This window comes from Physcomitrium patens, chromosome 6 (genome assembly GCF_059467195.1).
Source record: "Physcomitrium patens ecotype Gransden chromosome 6, ASM5946719v1, whole genome shotgun sequence".
Taxonomy (NCBI): Eukaryota; Viridiplantae; Streptophyta; class Bryopsida; order Funariales; family Funariaceae; genus Physcomitrium; species Physcomitrium patens.
In genome coordinates, this window is record NC_143415.1 from 20,402,076 (window position 1) to 20,428,525 (window position 26,450).

The 26,450-nt window shown below is 31.1% G+C and overlaps 1 protein-coding gene across 14 annotated transcripts; it reads left to right on the forward strand.

Moving 5' to 3' along the window:
• Positions 1-108: 108 nt before the first annotated feature.
• On the forward strand, positions 109-26,450 carry LOC112283347 (uncharacterized). Of its 14 annotated transcripts, none has more exons than XM_073534564.2 (51): positions 118-2,013; positions 2,184-2,211; positions 2,442-2,543; positions 2,770-2,877; positions 3,017-3,300; positions 3,492-3,731; positions 4,117-4,399; positions 4,754-5,005; positions 5,170-5,354; positions 5,514-5,608; positions 5,810-5,994; positions 6,320-6,565; positions 6,896-7,249; positions 7,591-7,854; positions 8,010-8,399; positions 8,593-8,820; positions 9,265-9,357; positions 9,502-9,663; positions 9,960-10,091; positions 10,342-10,868; positions 11,036-11,222; positions 11,573-11,860; positions 12,006-12,149; positions 12,387-12,578; positions 12,721-13,146; positions 13,436-13,882; positions 14,140-14,739; positions 15,202-15,366; positions 15,597-15,833; positions 16,046-16,213; positions 16,655-16,963; positions 17,098-17,448; positions 17,792-18,043; positions 18,215-18,379; positions 18,701-18,874; positions 19,053-19,355; positions 19,483-19,641; positions 19,934-20,230; positions 20,364-20,561; positions 20,759-20,884; positions 21,114-21,386; positions 21,568-21,672; positions 21,862-22,077; positions 22,308-22,490; positions 22,726-22,878; positions 23,037-23,387; positions 23,604-23,708; positions 23,896-24,396; positions 24,669-24,821; positions 24,997-25,312; positions 25,706-26,450. In XM_073534564.2, exons 4-51 carry the CDS (start codon positions 2,875-2,877, stop codon positions 25,825-25,827), a joined length of 11,589 nt encoding a protein of 3,862 aa, XP_073390665.1. In that variant the 5' UTR covers positions 118-2,013; positions 2,184-2,211; positions 2,442-2,543; positions 2,770-2,874; the 3' UTR covers positions 25,828-26,450. The 14 variants fall into 14 exon arrangements, with proteins under 14 accessions (XP_073390668.1, XP_090107663.1, XP_073390666.1 ...); XM_073534563.2 differs by having other exon boundaries at positions 2,448-2,543; XM_090251537.1 differs by lacking the exon at positions 2,184-2,211 and having other exon boundaries at positions 115-908; positions 2,448-2,543.

The following is a 26,450-nucleotide window of genomic DNA, read 5'->3' on the forward strand; positions in this document are numbered from 1 at the left end:
TGATGGTTTTGTGTAGATCGTCCCTCTTCTAGCCGACTCTCTAGACGAGAGAGGGAGCGAGAAACACAGGGGCCCCCCACTTCATCCTCCTCCTCGTGGATTGAGAACCCCTTTGTAACCTATAATACACCCGCCCAGAAACTCCATACCCTTAAACGTAATCTATACCCGTTCGCAGTATCATACCCTTGAACACGATCTATACCCGCTCACAATATCATACCCTCGAACGTACTCTAGCAATGTACACTCCGTACGCGCTCGATTTATACACTCGGGACGAGTATTTACAAAAGCACTTTACTCCTTGTTTTGTGGCTTTTTTTGTAATCTCTGCAGTGTCTTGATTAAGATTAAGAATGAAACCAAAAACAAAACACAAAACTATTTTTTCCATGGCTGAGTTCTCAATTCACTGTGAATTTTATCTATGACAGCCCTGAATTCATGAGGCTTGTATTGGTTAATAAATAGATACCCATTGAGACAATTGTGCCCACTCACAATTGAAATGTGTAAATACTAGAGATTTGATGCACTATAAGCGTTTCACTTTATAATGGTGTCTAAATAAACAACCATTTAAAAATAAAAATAAACCCAATGTTTAACTTGTTGAAAAAAATTATTTTTATTTTATATTTGATATATGAAGGACCAAAAAATAAAAAATAAAGTAAAATATGATTTAGAATACAATACATGAATCATATCTTTGTACACTACTTAGTCTTCTTAATTGTTAAAGAATGGAATTCACAAATTGCCTATTTGTGAAAAATAATGTCCATTTTTTACTCAATTGAGTGATGTTTGTGTTGTCTTCCAAATATAGTACAATTGTTGTGACAAATGTTTAATTGCAAGTATTTATAATAGTTTAACTCCCAACAATGTTAAATTTTATTGTAAGTACTATTTGTTAAATGTCAATAAAATTATACAAATAAAAAATATATATTAGATATAATCACATTCTGTAACCATCAGAAACCACTAGAATTTTTTGTTTTTTTATGAAACTTAAAATACACATCAAGTAATTTTATCAAATATAAAACTACTTCTGGTTTGTGACATGAGGAAGCACCTCAAATATATATATATATATATATATATCTTCTTATAAAATAGCATCGTGTGGAACTCGTTGATATGTTCAAATCTAGATGCAAGAAATCTGAATAAAATAGTGGCCATGTATTACTTTTTTAAAACTGAAATCAATAGCAAATTATACAATCTTTAAGAAAAACTAGACGTCTTTGAATCTCTTTTGAGCTACTTGTGTTCATGGCATATTATTTGCTAAGCCTTTATGCTGATATTTATTTTCAAATCTTTTGATGTTTAAAATAAATAAATAAATAAATAAAAATAATCTTAAATATACGACGAAGAAATCCATTTTATGATGATAATAATATCCTACCCTGAGCATGGTTCTTGTTCTAGGGCGTAATCTCATTTTTTTATATTATTAATAATTATTTTTGAGGATGTAAGTTCATAAATCAAACTTTACAACAACAATCACATAAAAGAAACTGAAAAAATGGAACTTTGATGCGAAATCAAAAAACCAAAATTAAATAAAAATTAAATCAGTTCATTGACCAAATTGATAATCATTTAGTGTTGCTTTAACATTTAATACTTGGTGAAGAAGTGTCATACATTTTTAAAGATATGAGAAAATTTCATTACTGAACTTGGATATATCAAATAATTCTAAAAAATCAGAAATGAAATATTAAAATATTATTGGGAATGTCTCTGAATATCAATTTGAATACACTATTAAAAAAAAAAATGTTTATTTGCTTAAATTTATGTTACTTGATTTTAATTCGAATATGAGAGAGACACATGTGATTGTTGAGAACCATTAACTTTGGTTGTTTCATTTTATAAAAAAAAAAAAATTACATCTAAAATACGTTACCAACTTCAATTATTTAAACACAAACAAGCTTTCCGCTCAAAGCTAACTGCTCAATTGAATAGAAACAAGTATTTTTTTTTTCTGAAAGCAATACTTGATTGATTCAATGTATATTTGAAAAATGCATTACTAAAAACTTTTTCTATGATATGTTTTCAATTTTTTTCAAATCTCTTTCAAATTAACTACATAACCTATCATAAAAAAAGTGGCAATTAATTAGGTTTTCGATTTACAGATGGTGGATAAAAGATTTGTTTTTCATTGTAAGTATTAAAATAATAGTATCCAATACAACAGATAAGATTTTATTTATCACTTAAGTTAAATAAATAAAATTTATTCCTTGCTATGTATGCATATATATATATATATATATATATATATAAATTCCAGTCTTGTGTTGTAGAAATGAAAAAAATAAATTCAAATTACATGTATTATTAAGTACAATTATGAAAATAAAATAAAATAAAAAATACATGCATGTGACAAGAAACAGAGGAAATAAAGCAGATACAACCAATTTATTATTTGGCTGAACCATATTTTTATTTGATTCAAACTTAATTCTGAATTTCTTACAGTAAAGATAAATGTACGAACCAAACATTGTTAAATCACAAAAAAATTGTGGTCAGAACTTAAATGCATTAAAAAATCTTCATATCAATCCATCCAATTCTTTCTAAAATCTTAACCAATTGTCAAACAGTATTAGACATAAATATATATATATATATATATATATATATATTATGTTTCCTACTTCGTTATTAATTAATTTATTTGAAAAATAAATATATGAATAACATTTGATGCAGGTTTCTTAGTGCATGTTACTTCAATAAATAAGTCTAAAACAATGCAGAATTCTTTTGCTTTTGTAAAGTGAGAAAATAAACACTCATTCAACACAACAATCAAAGATGGTAATTTCTTCCTTTGTGTGTTTGTTGATTTTTCTTTCACCTCATCAGACAATGCTTTCTTTAAAAACTAAAAGATCATTTTTGTGAATAATGTATCATATGCTCTCAAATAACTCATAACATTATGTGCTAAACGTAGGATCTCCAAAAATGTGTAAATTGTATGCCCATTGAAGACATCTTAACATTTACTGAAGACCAAGTTTGGCGCATTAAAAAACTTATGTACAATACATTGAATATGTTGGAATGCAATGAGGATCCAACTCCTCTTTTGAGGGAAGCCAACATGGACTATGCCCGTGTGATGAATTTTCTTGTATTCATTCACAATTTGAAACAAAAAGATTCTTTTGCACAAGAGTTTACATTGGATGTATCCAAGGCTCTTGAATTTGCAACTTCTACACGAAAAGTTCCTTGGTAAGATGTCATAATGATTACATTTATAAATTTTTTGAAACCTCCATTTGGGTCAAAAGTGAGTGGGTGATATATATATATATATATATATATAGGGAGAGAGCGAGAGAGATAGAATTGGTCACTTTTACTATAAATCTGTAAAAATCTATGAACATGGGGGTACTGTTTTATTGTTTTATTTTGTAAAGTTATGGAACTGTTTCTATTCCAATGTACCCGTTTGAAGAAATGAAGAACAAGTATTATTTCACTACAAATCTAACAAAAAAAGAAGTGGTTTGGGCAACCTCAAAATTGAAACACGAGTGCAACAAAATTTTAAAAATGGCCATTTTACAAACTCATTACACAAAAAGTTTGAGGTTGGAAGAGTTTGAGCAAATCCAAACCACAGCCTCTGACCAAGGCTCTCAGCACTTGAAAGAAAGGTAAAACATTATTCATCATTCACATACAATTTAAAATGTACATACATATGTTATTTGTTATGTTTATTTTATTATTTTTAAATTTTTTTTCTTAAAAAAAAATTGATAAATTTTAACCCAATTGGAATGTTTTTGAATGATTGATGTCTTGGTTCCTTCTCAAGCACATCCCACAAATTGTAGTGTATGTTTTTTCAAAAGTTTCATAACTGAGGTGTGACCTGAGTTGTTTTGAATTTAAAAGTAATAATAATGCGTGATATATATATATATATATATATATATATATATATATTAAAAACGTGAAGTAAGATTATGAATGATGACAATGATAATAGCAGTGTTAATAGTTTTTATCAACATGACTGAATTTTTATCCAAGCAGTTGGATAACCATATTGAAAACAGTGCTTAAATCAACATTCAAGGATGTCAACAAAGGATGGTTTTACCTCAAAGAAACAAACATTGATGCTTACAATTTCAGCAAGATGAAGAAATTTCTGAAGATGATACAGTTTATGATGGAAGACTCCTTGAGGTTTTTGACGGAAGGTGTATTACAAAAATATACACGATTCATTGAAAAACATTGTGGGGCACCAAATATCACAATAAAATCTATTAATGATGTTGTGTGTGAATTCCCTAAGAGTGATTTTTCATCTGTAAGTATTTTTTTTGTAGTTTTCAATCTACATATAATATAAATAGGTTTTGAATGAAATGATGGGTATGCTTTTAAACATATTGTGGAAATCTTCCAATAAACACAGACAAGTTTTTGGAGAAAATAGAAAACTGCCATGGTATTTTTAATAGTTTTTGTAATAACATCCCGAGTTTTAGTTGTTATTATAAAGTGGCTTTTTACTTAGAATATGAGTTTGATTGAAGAATATCATATAATAAAATTTTGATGTTTCACAATATATTTAAGAAAAAAATTATGAGGAATTGTTTCTGATAGAATTTAGAGTAAGTATTGATGTCCTTTATTTTCTTGAGACAATCATTTTCAGATGATTAAAAAACAACCTCTTTTCTCATTGGAGCTTACAATTGAACAAAATCACAAAATTGGTTACAACACACAAGTTTCTCACTTTGAGGATGTAGTTACAAAAGCCATTGATAATTGCATAATTGCACTCCAAGAAATACCTCAAATCCATGTATTTGTGATGGATAGATTGAAATGGAGCACTCATCCTAACATTGCAGCTGTTGCATTAGATGAACCATTGGTCCAAAATCTTAAATTGAGAGTGAAGGTTCATATTCATTCACTTATTTATAAATTAATGAGTTTAAAACTTTGGTTGTAATTTGAACTTATTAATGTTTTTATAAAAAAAATTAAAAAAAGGCGTTATCATTTTTAAAGCATTTAAATGATTATTTAGTTAAAATTTTAATTAAAATGCTGTTGTCATAGGAAGCTACAAGAAAGGCAATGAATGCAATCTCTTCATATATATCATTATATGAAGTGTATGAAGAGCAATTGTCATTGAATGTCAAAGAATATAAAGCTGGCTTGGAGAAAAAGAAAGTGGGCTTGAATGAGCTTCTAATTGAAATTCAAGGCCATAAGAAAGATTTGGATGAAATTGATAGATGGTTTGATCTTAATCCTATTTCAAGCTTGAATTTTATTGGAATACTCACTGAATAATGAATATGCATATTAAGTTTTTAATTTTTTTTGAAATGAACATGTAGAAGAAAAATATTAACTAATTAATTTTAAAAAATGGATTTGATGTCCCACAATTGCAGTATTCCACAAACCATTAATTTTGGTTGTTTTAGCATCAACAGCAAGAAAGTACGAACATTTCTTATGACCAAAAAACAACAAATCATTGATATGGGTTTTGCCTCTATTACACAATCATTGATAAATTTGAAATTCCATTTGATGCAAGGAAAAATGTTTCTATATATTTATAAATTTTGAAAACGTATATTTTACATTATTATTATTATTATTATTATTATTATGTGTGATGGAGTTTGGGATTAATTTTCAAGATTTTTTTTTTTTTTTTTTTTTTTTTTTTGTGAAATTCTAGTGGTTTTAATGATTTGTAAAATCCCGAAAGAGTTGGAGCTCAAAATTGGACACAAGTTTGAAGGTTTTGAGGCACAACTCAAAACAAAAACCAATACTCCAGAGGAGGTGGATGCTATAAAACAAGCAATGGTGACAATGCCTGTAAAAACCAATGAATTGATTCGTGAAATTGAAGCACTGGAGGTAAAACTTTCAACTATTTATATTATTTATATGGAGAGAAAAGAGAGAGCGGAAAAAGCTTATATATTCTCAATGTTTTATGTAATTTATTATTCTAAGGGGAGTTTGTGTACTTGGGCACGATTTAGTTTTAAAAAATCAATTATAAGCTTGATACATTATAAAACAATTGGGAAAATTTATAAGCTTGATACATTATAAAATAATTTGATACCATCTTCTCTGGGACTGTAATTTTATGTCCAGTATTTGAATATAGAAAACCTGACTTTTATAGATATATATATATATATATATTATTTATTTATTTATTTTGTGTTTTCAGGTTTACTATCAAGCTCTTGAAGGATTGCAATATTCTTTAAATGATAACGACTTTTCTCAAAAATGGAATATTTTCTCATGGCCCCAAAAGATTGAGAGGCAAATGGACAGGACATTGAAAGTTTTAGCAACTGATAATGAACGTTACCAAAAAGAAATGGAAGGAGAACAAGCTCTCTTTGGAAATCAACTGGAAACCTTGGACAATGCTGTTTGCAATTTCGTGTCATTTGTTGACCTTGATCAGGTTTATAAGTTTCATCTAATCTATGTTTATTTCATTTTTTCACTGATATATATATATATATATATATTTATATTCAAAAGAATCAATTTTGGTATTGAAAATCAACCTTTTATACACAAACCCCATTGTTTGGTGAAATATTATAGAAGTGATACTTCTAATGGTTTGTGTTAAAAATTTCCTATAGTGTCAACATTTTCTTTTTAGAATATCTGTATTTCAAATCAATGTAGTAGCAGAGGGAAAAAAAAAAAAAAAAAAAAAAAAAAAAAAATCTGCAAAACATTGACAAAAGAAATCCATGAATCTGAAATATTTTATGTGGTTTAGGTGGAGAAGATTGCAAACGATGCCCGGAACCTAAACACAAGACTTAAAAAGGCTCAAGAATTGACCCGACTCTTCAATTCACGCGAGTTATTGTTTGGAACTGCCACAACAGATTACACCCAATTGAAGCTTGTTATGGACCAATTTGCACCATTATTTTACTTGTGGGACACGGCTGATTTGTGGAAATTATCTTTCAAAAGTTGGATGAATGATCCTTTTGACACTTTGATCGCCAATACGATGGACGAAAATGTGAATGGTTGGTTTAATGGTCTTTTCAAGACCCTTCGTGAGTTTAAAAAACGCGGAATTGCAAGCCAAGCATCATCTTGTGAGCTCATTCGGACTCAGGTGCACATAAAAGCAAAATTACTTTCTTCTTCTTTTTCTTCTTAAGCTTTTTTAAACTTAGATTTGAATTATTTTTAATTTTTAATTTTTTTCCAATGACGTTTTTAGAAGAAAAAAAAAAAAAAAAACATTCTGACCATCTATTAGGTTTCATAAAAATGATTTATAGTTCTTTAAAACTTTGAATGTAAAACATTTATGCTCATTACTTCTCAAAATAAGATTACAAACATTAAACCAAATTGTATCTCAATCATATATGATGGTTACACCTTAATAAAAACTGATTAAGGTAATTTGGAAGTTTTAATTAAGAATGTAAAGTGTTGTTGAATTTTAAGGTGGGTGAGTTCAAACCATTTTTACCATTGATTCATGCTTTACGGCAAGAAGGCATGCAAGATCGTCATTGGAAGCATATTTCTACAGCACTTAATTTGTCTGTGTATCCGGGACCTGATTTCACTTTAAATAAGGCAATTGAAATGGGGTTGCTTTTGCACATTGAAAAAATTCAAGAGGTGTCTGAGTTGGCAAGTAAAGAATTTGCTATAGAAATGGCTTTAAAAAAGATGAAAGAGGAATGGACTCAACTTCAGTTGCATGTGAGTCTTTCATTTTTAACTTCACAGAAGTAAGTGCATTAATCTATTCTTCTCAACTCAAACAAAAATAAAATGGCTTATAAAATGCACAAAAAGCTTTATGAAAAAGGACATTAATACTCATACCTAAATTGCAAATAAAATAATTTATGTAGGTCACTCTCTATAAGAACACGGGGACATATATCATGAAAATTGAAGACTCTATCCTTCAACAACTAGACGATCATATTGTTTTGACGCAATCCATGAGTTTTTCTCCATTCAAAGCACCATTTGCGGATGCTATCAATGAATGGAAAGCATGCTTGATTTTGGTGTCAAATGTTATTGAGGAATGGATCAAAGTTCAAAGACAATGGATGTACTTAGAACCCATTTTCAGTAGTGAGGATATTAAGACACAATTGCCAATTGAAAGTAAAAGATTTGATTTAGTGAACACAACCTACAGAAAGACTTTGGCGACCGCTTTAACGTCTCCCCAGATTATTACCATGTGCTCTAATAAACGGCTACATGAGCAATTAGAGGAAGCAAACAGAGTATGATTTTGTGTGCTATTTGCAACTTCAATACATACATGACACCACAACATAACAATAAAATTAAAAATTAAATACTGCATGAACTCTTTCATTTTGATCCTTGAAATCCCAGCACAATTAAATTGTGGTTAGTCACAATAAATTTCACATGGCTAATTAATACTTCCCATGAAAATGTTGATATGTGCAGCTGTTTGATTTGATTCAAAAAGGTCTTTCAGATTATTTGGAAACCAAGCGTTTGGCATTTAGCCGATTCTTTTTCCTCTCAAATGATGAATTGCTCCAAATCTTGTCTCAAGCCAAGAACCCATTGGCCGTGCAGCCCCATCTCAGAAAATGCTTTGAAGCCATTGATCGATTAGACTTTGAAGATGATTTAACAATCACGGCAATGAATTCGGATGAAGGCGAAAAAGTGTGCATCATGCCCCTTTGTTGTTGTTGTTGTTGTTGTTTGTTTGTTTCTTTGTTTTTCTTTTTCTTTTTACTATTGAAACATTTTTAACATTTCATGAAGGTTGAATGAAATTTGATAGAGAAATATTAAATTATATATATATATATATATATAGACATAATATTTTACCGTTATAAAGTGTGTGAAATAACTTTACAGTTGTTACAAATGGAATAATATCTTGTCAGAATGGTCTAATTAAACTGTATTGGTATGTTCCACTTTAAAATACATGAATATGCTATCATAGCTTTTTAAATAGTATCGATGTGGATTTTTTTTTTTAATACATATCACATAATTTTTAATGTCAAAAAGTATATTCCAGAAGACATTGTAGTTGTATTTCTATTAGTGAGATTTCTATTATTTTGACGTTTTATATATTTATACCAAGTGCAGGTTCCTTTTTCAACCACAATGAAACCTCTTGGAAATGTGGAGTTCTGGTTGAGTGAAGTTGAAACCAAAATGAAAGAAAGTATACATTGGCAGGTAAATATATCACACAAAGATCATATTGCACCCTTGTTAGATACTCTCTTTATATATATATATATATATATATATATATATATTTCAATATCCTTTTTGAGAATGAAGCGAAGTCCATAAAATGTCTCTTTGTTTACTCCATAGTGTAAAAATTCACTTGTGGCATACAAAAGCAAACCAAGGACTACATGGGTGCAAGAATGGCCGGGTCAAATGGTTCTCGCGGGAAGTTCAACTTATTGGACTGAAGGAGTAGAACATGGTCTCAACACCAACACCATGCAACAATTTTTAGACAATGTGCAGGTATTTGTTTTGTACACTACAATGAAGTATCCTAATATGTCATTTGATATGCTACTTTTGTTTTGAAGTGTGTTTACTAACAAAAGATAGAATTATTGATTTCTATGACTTTCTAATAATTTATTTCACTCTTATAATGATTCAATATTTCTTCAACTATGATACACTTACTTACATTTAGATATTTCTCATAAGCATATGGTTGAGAAAGATGTTTGAGGTTCAGAATTATTTCTTAACTTGTTTTCAAGAATATTTTATAACACTAATCCAAAAAAAAATTGATTGTTTTGTAGGTTGCACAATTATTTGATTTAACCAACCTTGTTCAAAAACCTCTTGCAACTCTTGCAAGGTTAACTTTAAGAGCTCTTATTGTGATAGATGTTCATGCACGTGATGTTGTCCAACTTCTAATTAATGATAAGGTACAAAATAAAACTTTGAAATGTATTGGATATTAGCTCAATTATTTTTTAAAATTACTCTTGAACTTTGAAACATATATATAAACCATTCCAATTTTCTACCTCATTTATTCCATTATTGATTTATTTTTCAAACAAAAAAACATACACATTTATATATATATATATATATATATACATACATACATATATAATTTCCTCAAGATAGCTTGAAGATTGGTTTATGTACTGTTTTGTGTTGAAAATGTAGATACAATCTGCAATGGAGTTTGAGTGGGTTAGTCAATTGCGATACTATTGGGAGAATGATGGCTTGTGGGTGAAAATGGTGCAAGCTTCACTTTCCTATGGTTATGAGTATCTTGGCAACACCCCGCGTCTTGTGATCACCCCTCTCACAGATCGTTGTTACATGACTCTCATGGGTGCCCTTCACCTCAGTCTCGGTGGTGCACCTGCAGGACCGGCTGGAACGGGAAAGACAGAGACAACAAAGGACTTGGCCAAAGCAATGGCTAAACAATGTGTCGTATTCAATTGCTCGGATGGCCTTGACTACCTCGCCATGGGTAAATTTTTCAAAGGCTTAGCAAGTAGTGGAGCGTGGGCATGCTTTGATGAGTTCAATCGCATTGACCTCGAAGTTCTCTCAGTCATTGCCCAACAAATCTTAACCATCCAACTTGCCATTCAACAAAAATTGAAGCGGTTTATTTTTGAAGACACTGAAATTTCACTGGATCCCTCCTGTTCTGTTTATATCACCATGAATCCTGGGTACCTTATCTGTATCATATTTTTAGTTCAAAATAATAAATATAAATGTTTGATTTGGAATGAAGTTAAATCTAATTTGATTTGCTAGCATAAACCAAACCTTCAACTACTGCATTTTTGGTAATTGTTTAGATCACAAGAAAAATAAAAGTAAAAAATGGTAACAGATATGCAGGACGATCTGAACTTCCAGACAACTTAAAAGCATTGTTCAGACCATGTGCTATGATGGTTCCAGATTATGCTCTCATTGGTGAGATAAGTTTGTTTTCATTTGGGTTTCAAAATGCTAAAAAATTGGCTGCCAAGATGGTCACAACTTTCAAGTTGTGCTCAGAGCAACTTTCCTCACAGGTAGGTCATACCTTTGAAAAAACTATATTCAGATTTGTAAATTACCATACTCATTTTCTCAATTAATAATTAAATAAATATATAAATAAAGCTAAAATTTATACTCATCTTCTAATACATGTTTAAAAAAACATTTAACTACAATATTCCATCAACATTCTACACCATTTTTTTCATCCATGTTTGATTACACCTCATGCTTCACACATGCGCACACACACACACACATCTATATATATATATATATATATATACTTTAAAATCCTAGTGTTTGATAAAAATATGAAAAACAAAATATACACATACATACAAACATACATATACATATTGAGGTTGGTGTGAGATTGTAGGATCATTATGACTATGGTATGAGAGCTGTAAAAAGTGTCATTACAGCCGCTGGTAATTTGAAGCGTGAATACCCAGACGAAAACGAGGATGTATTGCTCCTTTGCGGACTTCGCGACATCAATGTTCCAAAGTTCTTGATACAAGACTTGCCCTTATTTGCAGGCATTATCACAGACCTGTTTCCTGGGGTGGTGCCCCCAACCATTGTCTATGACAGTCTTCTGGGTGCCCTTGCAAAATGTTGTCTAAAATCCAATCTTCAACTTGTGCCAACGTTTACAGAGAAGGTTGTTCTTACATTCATTTCCAAGATATACCATCTATTTCTTTTGCTATTTTCAACATGATTATAAATATAATAATAATTATTATTATTATATTGTCTCATAAAATGGTTTGCAAGTGATAATGTGATTGGAGATGTTTGAACAGATCATTCAATTGTATGAGACTACTTTGGTGAGGCATGGGCTCATGCTTGTTGGTCCCACTGGAGGTGGTAAAACAAGCAACTACCGAACTCTAGCCGGAGCAATGTCGCTCCTCAATGGTGATGGTGAACAAAAATATGAAAAGGTTGTTCACCCTAAACCCTTCCAAATATACATGTTTAGACACAATATATATATATATATATATATATATGTTTCATATGATTCTTTTATAATAATAACAAACAAACAAAAAAAAAAAAAAAAAAAAAAAAAAAACTATGTATGCGTGTGTGTATACACACGCATATATATATATATATATATACATACTTTAGATTATTATTTTTTTGTTTAAGTTATTTTATTTTACCTTGGATAGGTTAGGATTGCTTGTTTAAATCCAAAGTCCATATCAATGGGACAATTGTATGGAAACTTTGATGAGAATACTCATGAATGGACGGATGGAGTTCTTGCTTGTTACATGAGGGAGTTGGTGGAAGACACTTCCCCATCTAAAAAGTGGTTGATGTTTGATGGACCTGTAGATGCCATTTGGATTGAAAACATGGTACTCAACATATGCTCATTCATTCGTTTGTGCTTGTCTTTGAATAGTAGGTAAATATTGATTCTTGAATGAATATCTTACCCCAAATATCAATTATTTTTTGTTCTCTCTTTCTTTTAATCTTCTTATACACAAATATCAGAACACGGTCTTGGACGACAACAAGAAGCTTTGTTTAGTGAGCGGAGAAATCATACAAATGTCAAACACCATGACAATGATGTTCGAGGTTGAAGACTTGGCTGTGGCATCCCCAGCCACTGTGAGTAGATGTGGCATGGTCTACATGGAGCCTCAGGCCCGTGGGTTTCAACCTCTTTTGGATTCCTATATCCAAAAACTAACAAAGGACTTGCAACAAGTTGGAGAAGCCACTGTACGTCGCTTATTTGCATTAGCGTGTGAGCCTGCTATCCACCATGTAAAGAGGCACTTGAAACAAACCGTGGCCACAACAGAAGACAACATGGTCTTGTCCGCATTCAACATCATGGATTCACTACTTGTCAATTTTGTTCCATTAGATGGATCTCAATTAAGTAGCGACAACAAATTTCATGCTAAACAAGTAATTGGACAATATTATACTTTTTAATCTATTTGATTATGTTTTTAATGTAAAGAAAGAGAGTGTATTTGTATGAATGTATGTATGTATACTTAGAATTTTATGTGTGTGTGTGGAATATTAATGATAAGACTAATTATAATGTTTCATTAATCAATTTTGATGCAATATTTTGTATTCTTGCAAGTAATGAACTCCAAACAACTTGATTGGAATCATAGTTTTATACAATCTTTCTCACAACAAACATTTACAGATAAGATGTTTTATTTGGGTAGGGGGGTTCCAGATTATTGAACCTTTGTTCATCTTCTCTATTATATGGAGTGTGGGTGCGAGCTGCAACAATGATGGCCGTGTGAAGTATGATGCGTACATGTGGGATGTCATATCTCACCTGGAATTGGAATCTCCACCCCCAAAAAAAACTAATTTATTTGGTGTCAATTACAATTCCGATAGTTGTTTGTGGGAGGAATGGTTTCAAACTATTCCTATGTATAAATGTGATCCCCATCAACCATTTGCGGAGATGATTGTTCCTACAACCGATTCCATTGGGTACAAATATGTAATTCATCACTTAATCATGATTTATAAGCACATATTGTGCGTGGGACAGACAGGAACAGGTAAGACTTTGGTAGTCCGAGACAAGTTGTTGAAGAACTTAGACCCACAATTTGCCCCAATGTTTATCAATTTTTCTGCAAGGACCGGGGCAAACCAAACTCAAGTAAGTTTTGATGTTCAAAGCTTGCTTATATATGTTTGTATGTACATCTCTTGTTGCTACAATTTCATGTCTTCAACATCCATAAAATCCATGGATGTTTGGTTGGGAGTTGAGATTTAGATTCATCATGAAGTTAAACATAAGGAAGTGAAATTCCTGTATTTTCTTCTAGAACTATTAATATTTATGTATTGTGAAATGGATTTGTGAAAAAGAAAAGAAAAATTTAATTCAATAATTCTTGCACTTTTGTATAGGATTTGATTGACTCCAAAACAGAAAAACGCAGAAAAGGTGTATTTGGACCACCTGCATTGAAAAAGTATGTGATCTTTGTGGACGATGTGAACATGCCACAAAGAGAGAAGTATTTTGCACAACCGCCAATAGAGATCCTTCGTCAATGGATGGATCACGAGGGATGGTATGACCGCATCCCACCATGTGCCTTTCGCACCTTGGTTGATATCCAATTTGTGGGGTGCATGGGACCTCCAGGAGGAGGCCGCAATCCGGTCACCATGCGCTTCTTACGACACTTCAATTTCTTGTCATTCACGGAGATGGCTAATGAGAGCCTCTACCTCATTTTCTCGACCATTTTAAATGCCACCTTGAGTGTTTCATTTGACCTAGAAATTCAAGCTTGTAGTGATGGGATTGTGAATGGAACAATAGAACTCTACAATGCAATCCGACAAGATCTTCTTCCCACTCCCTCAAAGTCACATTATACATTTAATTTACGTGATCTTGGTAAAGTCATTCAAGGAGTCTTACAAGCAGATCCTGCACAGTGTAAAGAAAAGAGGGTGTTTATATGCCTTTGGGTGCATGAAGCCATGAGAGTCTTTGCGGTACTAAAAAAGTGCTTGTTTATTGATTTATTTATTTATTTATTTATTGCTTCAATATATTTTAAACTATCAATTATCAAATCATGGGTTTAATAAGACTAGTACATTTAATTAATCCTTGGAGTGTGATGTTATGATAGTTAAGTTTTTTTTTTTTTTTTTTTTTTTTTCTTCCATTGAAACAGATTGTCCTGGATACTACCAGTTGTTTTAAAATGATCTTATTCTTGATAAAATATAACTAAAACTTGTAATGAATAAAACAAATAATGTTAAAAAATCTCTCACTGAAACTTTTTAAATGAAACCTACGAAGAGTGCTTGGTTTTGATATTTTAAACCAAATAAATTAAGAAATTCATCATTTTTCATATTGAAGTTTCAAGATTTAGTTCAACTAAGTGATTGCACAAACTCTAATCAAGTTTTTTTTTTAAGCATGATGTTTTCAAATGTGTGCAGGATCGATTGGTGAACATGGAAGATCAAACTTGGTTTAAGAATAACATATCAAAACAACTTCAAGTTAGATTTGATTTGAGTTGGGATTTCATGTTTACAAAATCAAAGCACTTAATCTTTTGTGATTTTCTGACTCCTGGAGCAGAACCACGTATTTATGAGAAGGTTTAAATTTACCTGCTGCATTTCACATCTAATTCTTCATAAACATATAAAATAGTTGTAATTTCTCTACAAGTAAGTATTAGATATGATCATAAAACATATAAAATAATTTATATAGCATATACATCAAACTATAGTATAATATTTTAAAATAATGGGGTTTTAATGAATTTTTTAGTTTAGTTTTTATTTAATTTTATTTTTTAATGATAACTTTTATTGATATTTAGGTTGATGACATTTCATCCCTCCAAAAAGTTGCAGAACTTTATTTAGAGGAGTATAACACTGTGAGCAATGCACCCATGAAACTTGTCTTGTTTTTAGATGCAATAGAACACATTTCACGAATTTGTCGAGTTATTAGATTGCCACTTGGAAATGCTTTATTATTGGGAATTGGTGGTAGCGGAAGACAAAGTTTGACACGATTGGCGGCATTTATAGAAGAGTTTGAGCTTTTTCAGGTCATTACCTTTTAGAATTTAAAAAAACCATCCATTTTGTCATATTTTAATTCTTCATACAAACTACATGAAGAGTGTGATAGATTACACCACATATAAGTATTTTCTTAATACAAATTAGATTTCGGTTTTCTATGTTGATCTAGAAATAAAAACTGACAATCAATATTATGTGTGTGTGTGTTTTTTCTTTTTCTTTATCTTTTTCTTAGATTGAGATTGCTAAAGGCTATGGTAATAACGAATGGAAGGAAGATTTAAAAAAAGTTTTAATGAAAGCAGGTCTTCATGACAAATCAGTTGCATTCTTATTCTCAGACACCCAAATAATTCATGAATCCTCTTTAGAAGACATCAACAATATTTTGAATGCAGGAGAAGTATGCTATTTTTCTTAAAAAATGTTTTAATTTTGATATCTTGCTGCTTTACAATATGAAATGAACCTTTATTGTGATGTTGAAGAAAGGGGGGCAAACAAAAAGGGGGGGGACACAGTAGCAATACACACAAGGCTTGATAATTAAAAAAAAATGTATGTATAATCAAATTATCCAAAAAAAAAAAAAAAAAAAAAAAAAACTTTTAAACTGTTTGGATGGTTTTTTTTTTGGATTAATTCTTTATGATGAATCAATAAAATGTTACATTGGTATCAATCCAAAAATATATATATATATATATATTAATTAACAAAAAGTCTCAAAATGTCACTTGCTTGTATCATGTCAATGATATATATATATATTGAAGATATCTTCATTTCCCATTTTCTTTCTTTCTTTGTTTTCTGATTTAAAAAACTGCAATAACCTTCTCAGGTACCCAACTTGTGGAAAAATGAAGACCAAGATATAATAGCAAATGCCATGAGACCTATACTTCTGAATAAAGGCATGCAAATCACAAACATAGCAATGGCAACAGAATTTTTAAGCAGAATTCGTGCCAACCTCCATGTGTGCATTGCAATGAGTCCCATTGGAGACATTTTCCGCACAAGACTGCGGATGTTTCCATCACTTGTGAATTGTTGCACTATTGATTGGTTTAGTGAATGGCCAGAAGAAGCTTTACACTCTGTTGCTCAGAACTTCCTTGCTACAATTGAAATGCTAACAGACAATGAGGTGAAAAAACAAAAACAAAAACAAAAATACATTAATAACTGAATATTTTAAAGGTACCAATACTGAAACTAATTTTTAAACTTTTTATTGTGAGAATTAACTCAACCAATTTTGAAACATGTGAGATGTTTCAGATTAAGAATATTGTAGGCATGTGTGTGTTTATTCACCAATCTGTTGAAAGGAAATCGAGAGACTTTTACGAAGAACTTCAGCGGTTTAATTATGTGACGCCAACAAGTTATTTAGAACTTTTGATGAGTTTTACCAAGTTGCTACAAGAGAAGCGCAGTGATCTTGAAGGGTTGAGAGGAAGATTGTCTGTTGGATTGGAAAAACTGCTGAACACTGCAAACGAGGTTGCGGTCATGAAAGAAGAGCTTGTTAATTTGCAACCCATTTTGGTAAAAACAACAAAGGAAGTTGACATCATGGTACAATCTATATCCATTGACAAAGCCAATGCAGCTCTCACAAAAGATCAAGTAATTCTTTCTTGTCCATTCCAAAATGCACATTAACTACCAACTCTACATTTATGTATATATGTAACTATGTTAATCAAGACAAAACATAATTTGAATATTAAATTCTGCAATATAAACACTTAATATGTTAAGTACACACATTTCACATGACACATCAACAATAAGTTTATCAAACTCAAACCAAGACAATCTGACAATCAAATGGAATTCAAGAACATTAATTTGATTGTTTTCATTTATTAAAACAGTCTGTTATTATGGATTTTTATAGTGAATAACGTAGTTTTGGTAGCATTAGCAACTGCTCAATAAATAAATAAATAAATAAATAAATAAATAGGTGGAGATACAAGAAGCTGCAGCCAAAAGAATGGCAGCCACTTCAAAAGGCATTGCAGATAGTGCACAAGCCGAGCTTGATGTGGCACTTCCAGCCCTCGATGCCGCACTCTCATCTCTCAAAGACCTCACACGGAACGATATTGTAGAAGTTAAATCTCTTAGAAACCCGCCTCAAGGAGTGAAAATGGTGATGGAAGCTACATGCATTATGTTTAACTTAGCACCAAAGATGATCAATGACCCCAACAAGGTTCACATTAAGTTTATTTATCCAACTCTATTCAGTTTTCTCATGTATTGAAATTAGCATATATTTTTTTATTATTTTTTTTCCTTCTTGGATTTAATTTTGGAGTAAACTTGTGAAATTGAGTACAGTGGTTTTAATTTTTGAATCATGAGATGAACTGATTGATATCAGATGGGTAAGAAAATTGCTGATTATTGGGATGCTAGTACAAAAATTCTGGTTGATCCAACTGCTTTTTTGGATTCTCTGCTGAACTTTGATAAAGAGAACATACCAGATAGTGTTATTGAGAAAATTGAACCCTTCATCCAAATGGAAGCATTCACCCCTGCACAGGTTTCCCCTTCATTCTCAAAAAAAACTATTCTATAATTATTCTATGACTATTCTATTCTATTCACCAACTTAGTTTTTTCATACATAAATACATGCACCAACAAATTTTATATGATTAAAAATTATGGTTTAATTAGGCAATTGAACAACATATAAATAAATACTTGTTGAACTTCTTTCTTTTTTTTTTGAAAAACATTTTGGAATGTTATTTTATAAAAAAGCTTCAAGTATTTATGTAGAAGTAAATAATAGTAATAACAATAAATTCAATGAGTATGTGGATAAAACTACTAATGATAATTTTCCATGTATGTGTAGGTAGCCAAAGTTTCAAAGGCATGCACTTCTATTTGCATGTGGGTGCATGCAATGCATTCATATTATCTTGTTTGTAAAATTGTGGCCCCCAAACGTGCTCAACTTGCAGAAGCATCAGCCAAATTGGCTGAAGTCATGGTTGAGTTGAATGGTGCCCGCCAAAAACTATCCGAGGTATTTATTTTTTCTCTTCACATTGTAGCATATGTATATATATATATATATGTGTGTGTGTGTGTGTACAAGTATAATTGCAATTTTTTTCAGTTATTAGCTCTTTATATACCAAATAGTTTTATATGTTCTCAATTCATTTAATTTTAATTGAACGTCTTGGTTTACATTTGTGTAGGTAGAAGCCAAACTAGCAAGACTTGAGGAAGAATTGGCTGTAGCCATTGATAGGAAAGAATCACTTGTGCAACAAGCGTTAGATTGTGAACAAAAATTGGATCGTGCCGGGAAGCTCATTGGTGGTCTCGGTGGAGAGAGGATGCGGTGGATTGCCAATATTGCTAGCATTGAAGTAGACATGGGCTTTGTGATTGGTGATATTATCATAGCTGGAGGACACATAGCATATACGGGCCCATTCACTCCTTTGTATAGAACTACTCTCAACAATGAATGGCTACACAAGCTAATCGAGCTCAAGGTATTAATATTTTCTAAGAGTTATTCAAGTATATTTTTGTTTCTTTTACTTGGCTATTCTTTCATTCATTGCTTTTAAATTTAAATTTTAATTTAATTAATTTTTTTACATATTTTTTCAAATATAGGTCCCGCATTCTCCAAATACAACCCTTCAATCGTGTTTGAAAGATCCAGTTCAAATGCGAGCTTGGAATATTGCAGGCTTACCAAGTGACTCATTAAGTGAAGACAATGGCATCATTGTGTCAAAAGCCAGAAGATGGCCTCTTATGATTGATCCTCAGGTTACCTTCATTTGACATAATTCTTATCATTAGTATTTTTAAATATAATTTAGTGTCCACAATTTTTTTCATTTAGAGGTAATATAGGTAATATTACCAAGCACACCAATATATATATATATATATATATATATATATATATATAATTTTAAATGCATTAATTAAGTTTCGAACATGCAACATGAATTTGATTGGAAGAATTTTTTAAATATAAATATAACTATAAAATAATCTAACCAAATTTACAAAAATTGCATATACTTTACTACACAATGTTAATATGAAATCACAGGGACAAGCCAACAAGTGGATAAAAAACATGTTCAAATATGTGGGTTGTGATGTTATAAAATTATCAGAAAGTGACTACCTAAGAACTTTGGAGAATGGAGTGAGATTTGGAAGGATCATTTTACTTGAAAATATATTGGAGGTTTTGGATCCTGCACTTGAGCCTTTGCTCTTACAACAAACCTTCAAACAAGGCGGACAAGAAGTCATTAAAATTGGAGACAATATCATTCCTTATCATAAAGACTTTAGATTCTATTTGACAACCAAACTTCCAAATCCACACTATCCACCCGAGGTGTCTAATTTACTTTTACATATATTTCTAAATTTTATTTGGTATCATAATTTTCTATGATAAGAGTTAACATTGCACAGTTACATGAATGTTTTGATTTACTCAAAAGGGAATAAATTATTTGGTTCAACAGGTTTGTGTGAAAGTAACCCTTCTCAACTTTTTTGTAACCCCCGAAGGATTAGAAGATCAATTGCTAGGCAATGTGGTTGCCACTGAGAGGCCAGACCTTGCTGAGTTGAAAGTCCAACTCACAGTTTCAAATGCAAACATGCGTGCACAATTGAAGAACCTTGAATCTCAAATTCTGTACTCTTTATCAAATTCTAAGGTGTAGTTTTCATTTTTGTGTATATATATATATATATATGTTTTACTTTTAGAGGAATTGATTGATTTAAAGAATATTTATGCTCCACAGCATTAATAAAATAATAATAATGTTTGATCATAATAACCATTACTTTGGAATTTAAAAAAATGAATATCAATTACATCATGTTGGATTCATTCACATGAATTGTGCAGGGCAACATTTTGGATGATGTGGATTTAATCAATACATTGGCTGAATCTAAGGTCACCTCTGATGACATTAAGATCAAAGTTGCTGAAGCTGAAACAACAGAATTGTCAATTGATGAAACTCGTGAGGTTGGCATGTTTCCAACCCTGAAACCAAGATAAATGTAAAATTTTCAATTCTAATCCAAAATTTTATGGATATCTATTGCATCATGCTTGTTAAACTATATCAAATCATATCCAACATCTATTTATTTACTTGTTTGTCAATCTCTTTTTTTCTCCTTTCAATCAATGTACTAATATGCAATACTATAAATATAAATATATTTAATATTAGTTCATTTGGTGGTGTTAGGTTTACCGGCCCGTAGCCAAGAGGGCTTCTCTTCTTTATTTTTGCATATCTGATTTGGCTTCTGTAGATCCAATGTACCAATATAGTTTGCCGTGGTTCATCCAATTATTTGTCCGTGCAATGAAAAGTGCTGAACCAGCGGAGCAATTACACCAGCGTATAGTAAACATCAACAATTATTTTACATATTCTTTGTATATCAATGTGTGCCGGTCCTTATTTGAAAAACACAAATTAATGTTCTCTCTTATACTTTGCATAAAAATTCTCCAGGTACTACTTATATATATATATATATATATATATATAAATGTATAGATACAGTATTTTGAAATTATTTGTGCTGTTCAAATGCATAAATCATTCCATGTGATTTTCGTGAAGTTGTTACTGAAAACATCACTCTTCATTTGAAAAATATCATGAATATATTTGTAGCCCATGTGTTTGATAGGGAGACAAGTTAATAGATGGGCAAGAGTGGCGTTTTCTTTTACAAGGCGGGACATCAACTGCTTTTACTGATCCTAACCCTGATCCAAGTTGGATCAATGAAAAGGTTTGTTTCATAGTTTGAATTTCACTGCATGTATATATATATATATATATATATCCTCCTTTTCTACACTTCTCAATGTGTGTGTGTGTGGGTATGTATGTATATATATATATATATATGTATGTATGTATGTATGTTCTGAAAAGTATGTATGGATATTGATTTAGTTATTGTTGATTTGCAAAATAGGTGTGGATGGAGTTTTTGAATCTGGGTAAACTGCCAGCTTTTAAAGGAGTGGGCCAACATGTGTCACAAAACCTGGCACATTATAAGAAGATATTTGATTCTAGTGACCCTCATCGAGACCCACTTGCTGGAAAATGGAACACTAAATTGTCCTCATTTCAGAAGATGCTGTTCTTACGATGCCTTCGTGTTGATAAGGCCCTCCTTGCTATTGCTGTATGTCATTGTCATACACAACACACACACATTTCAATTTTTGCTTATTTCAAAATAATACAAATCAATATGTAAATTTTCAAACAATTTACATGGAATGAGATTAAGGAGTGAATGGGAGGGTATATATATATATATATATATATATGAACTATTAGAATATTTCACAAAAGTTTATTAATTACACATCTATTATTTAGAGAATCAAAATATGATATGCAAATTTTCAGGATTTTGTCTCGGATAAAATTGGCCAACATTTTACTGAGCCTCCAGCCTTTGATTTGGATGCATGTTATAAAGACGGAGGGCCTGCAACTCCTCTTATATTTGTATTATCCTCAGGAGCAGATCCCATGGCTGATTTACTAAGACTTGCAGACACTTACAAATACACCAAAAAATTTGAGAAAGTTGGTCTTACAATATAAAAAATTGAAATACTAAAAGAAACCTGAAAAATTCAATATTGTTTCACTATAAGATACATCATTGCTTGAGAATATTTAAGATCTTTTCATTTTATTTATTTTATTTTTTTTAAGTGCATTTTTAAATACTCACATTACTTTGATTTATTTTTATTTTTATTATTTCATGCTTTCAGTTATTTATCTGTTTAATTATTTTTCTTTATGGTGATGACAGGTTTCATTGGGTCAAGGCCAAGGACGCAAGGCTGAAAAGTTGTTACAAATGGGCATGGACCATGGAATGTGGGTTTGTTTGCAGAATTGTCATCTCTCTCAATCATGGATGCCCGCTTTGGATCGTATTGTGGATAACATCAATCCAGAAAAGGTTTATATATATATATATATATACACACACACAAGATGAATATATAAATATGGCTTTGCTTACAAATTCAAATATATAACATGTTCTATATTTTATTTCCATTTTCTATCTCACAAGAGCTTCTCAATTTTTTTGTAAAATTCCTTTTAAAAATGTAGGTACACAAAGATTTTCGCCTTTGGTTAACAAGTATGCCGAGTCCAGATTTTCCAGTTGCCATCCTTCAGAATGGAGTAAAAATGACATTAGAGCCTCCAAAAGGATTACGAGCCAACCTTGTCCGTGCCTATTTGCGCTTCTCAGACAAGCACTTGAACGAATGTGAAAAGCCCGAGGCATGGAGGCGGCTCCTCTTTGCAACTTGCCTCTTCCATGCGGTCATTCAAGAGCGTCGCAAGTTTGGCCCTTTAGGATGGAACATCTGCTATGACTTCACCGATGGTGATTTAAGTGTTTGCCAAGTTCAAGTGAATATGTTCCTTAACAAATATGTTGACATTCCCTACAAGGTAGTGTACAGAATCAAAAAAACAAAAAATCAAAAAAATCAAAACTTCTTAGTATAAAATAACATATATATTATAATTTTTTAATGTTTTTTTATGTTTTATGTTTTATGTTTTTTTTTTTTTTTTTTTTTTCAAATAAATTTTCACAAGAAACACATTCACACAATAATAATAATAATAATAATAATGATATTTAAATGCTGATACACTTGGCAGGTTATAAGATTTTTATGTGGAGAAATTAACTATGGTGGTCGAGTCACAGATGACAAAGACCGTCGGTGTATAAACACACTCCTCTTAACTTTTATTACCCCTCTGGTAACTGGTTTACAATTTTCTTTTTTTGTTTACTTTTTGGTTTATAATAATCATTTTTAATCTTGTTTGATATAATTTTTGATAATCCAAAACATTTTTCTTTTCTTTTCACATATATACATACACATGTCAATCAACTGAATGCTTGTACCTAAAAAGAAGTGCTCATTTTTTTGTTGATCTGTAGGTTGTTGAAAGTGAGGGGTACAAATTTAGCAACTCGGGCATATTCAGAGTCCCGAAAGATGTCGCAACTGTAAGTGGGTACTTGAATTACATCAGAGAGTTACCCTTGGCACCAAAACCGGAGATCTTTGGCCTCCACGAGAATGCAGACATCACATGTGATCAAAACGAGTCCTACGATTTGTTTGGGACTCTATTGTCATTGCAACCTCGAGAGCAAGTCCAGGGAAAAGGGATGTCACAAGACAATATCATTGAGGCCTCATGTTTGGAAATTCAAGCCTCGTGCCCTAATGTTTTTGATATGGTACATGTGTTACAAGAATACCCAACTAAGTATGAAGAAAGCATGAACACAGTGCTTACACAAGAATGTATTAGATACAATGGTCTTCTAAGCATAATGAGGATTTCTCTTCAACAATTATTGAAAGCTCTTAAGGGTCTAGTTGTCATCTCCAATGATTTGGAGATGTTGAAAACTAGTATATTCAATAATCAGGTAATTTTATCTCTGAAAGGTGTGATTATTGAGCTTGAGTTGCTACATCATGTGTCCATCAAATACTATTATTATTATTATCATCATTTTCATTTTGAAGTGCACTTATTTATACATGATTTTAAGAAGCTTATTTACTTGGCATAAATAATAATAAAATATCTATATAATTTATTAAATGATAATTTTCTTCATTTTGATACAATCATGCAATGCTGTTACTAGAGATTTGATCATAAAACATGACTAACTTCAGAAAAGCAAACTAATAGGTTCCAGAGATCTGGCAAGGTAAGGCTTATCCTTCATTAAAACCATTGGCCTCATGGATCAAAGATTTACTAGAACGATGTGCATTTATCAACACATGGATTAGCAAAGGAGCTCCTTCAGTTTATTGGATATCTGGGTTTTTCTTCCCTCAGGTAAAGATACTAATATTAACCATTTGTATTCTGCACATATATACATATATATATATATATATATAGATATAGATATATTGGGTCTAATCAAGCATTTAAAATTAACCAGAACTCAGAATTAGTTGACACAAAAATAATCACCTCATTGTTTTGTGATGTTGGCCTTTGAATGTAGGCTTTTCTTACAGGCACACTTCAAAATTATGCACGGAAGAAAAAGATGCCAATTGACACCGTCCAATTTGATTTTGTGCAATCAGACCATCTTACAGGGGATATTATCAAGGCACCTCCTGTTGATGGTTGCTACATTCGGGGCCTCTCGCTCGAAGGATGCCGCTGGGATTACGTCACCCACATGTTGGTTGATTCTCGACCCAAAGAGCTTTACACAGACTTGCCCATCATGTGGCTCAATCCAAAACAATATCGAAAACCGCCAAAACATGGCTTCTACAATTGCCCCGTGTACAAGACTCTTCTCAGAGCAGGTACATACTCTTGCACAATGTAATGCAATGTATGTTAATATCACATATACATACATACATACATATATACATACATGTGTAAGTGTGTGTGGGCATGTGTGCTTGCACAAGTAATAAATTTAGATATAGTATACTGTTTTTTGAAATTGACTAGCTAGAAAGATAATGTGGCATGTACATTTTTGAAAAAGTTAGAATTAATAGTGTGATTTAATAATATTTTTGGATGACAATTTAATTCTTGCAAAATTATAAGAAAAATAATAATCTCAAACTTACAAAATTAAAATATATATATATATATATATATATATATAAAACATGAAACATTTTAGTAACATTGATAATACATCTAGCAATTATACATACAAATAACTTTTTAATTTATTACAGGAACATTATCAACGACTGGGCATTCCACTAATTTTGTAATGTTCATGGAATTGCCATCCAATCAACCACAAGCAAAATGGATAAATAGAGGAGTAGGATTATTCACAGGCCTTGCTTTTTGAAAAGCAAAGTTTCATCAAATTGATATAATCAAGGAAAATTAAAATGAAAAATAAATCTCCACAATGCATATGTGTTGGTATGTATGTAGAAGTTTGAATGTACAGAAGTATCTTTAGTCAAGTTAATTTTTTTCTCAACATAGTTAAAACCTTGAAATTTGTAAACAGAGTAGTGTTTTGTTTGTTTGAATTACAAATGTTCAATTCACAACCTGAAGAAGGCTAATGATAAAACCCACTTTACATTGTGGTATGCAAATAGTGAAAACAAATGGAGAACTGTGTATGATTTGAAAGTAAATTCTTTAGTATTCATTCAAGAATTCCTTCACAAATTTCACGCTATAAAACCTTCAATTCATTTTATTTGAAATTTAAATGATGACATTATTGATCTGTTGGATTGTACTGTACTAAGAATATTACATGAATGTGAGATCAGTGTGATACAAAATTAGCTTTGTAAAAGTTAATGGCGTTTTAAAAGTTTGAAAATAACAAAAACGATTAAGCGTCTAGTGAACAGAGATTATTTTTCAATAATAAGATCATAAAAGACACCTAGAAATTCATTATTGTGTTCTTACAGAAAATGTAAAGAAAAAAAAAAAATGGTTTCTGAA

Bases quoted from the DNA above. Each gene is read 5' to 3' on its own strand.
- LOC112283347 (XM_090251537.1), top strand. The intron at 12,579-12,720 runs GTACTCAACATA...CACAAATATCAG, and splicing joins CCATTTGGATTGAAAACATG to AACACGGTCTTGGACGACAA. The intron at 22,078-22,307 runs GTATGTCATTGT...GCAAATTTTCAG, and splicing joins AGGCCCTCCTTGCTATTGCT to GATTTTGTCTCGGATAAAAT.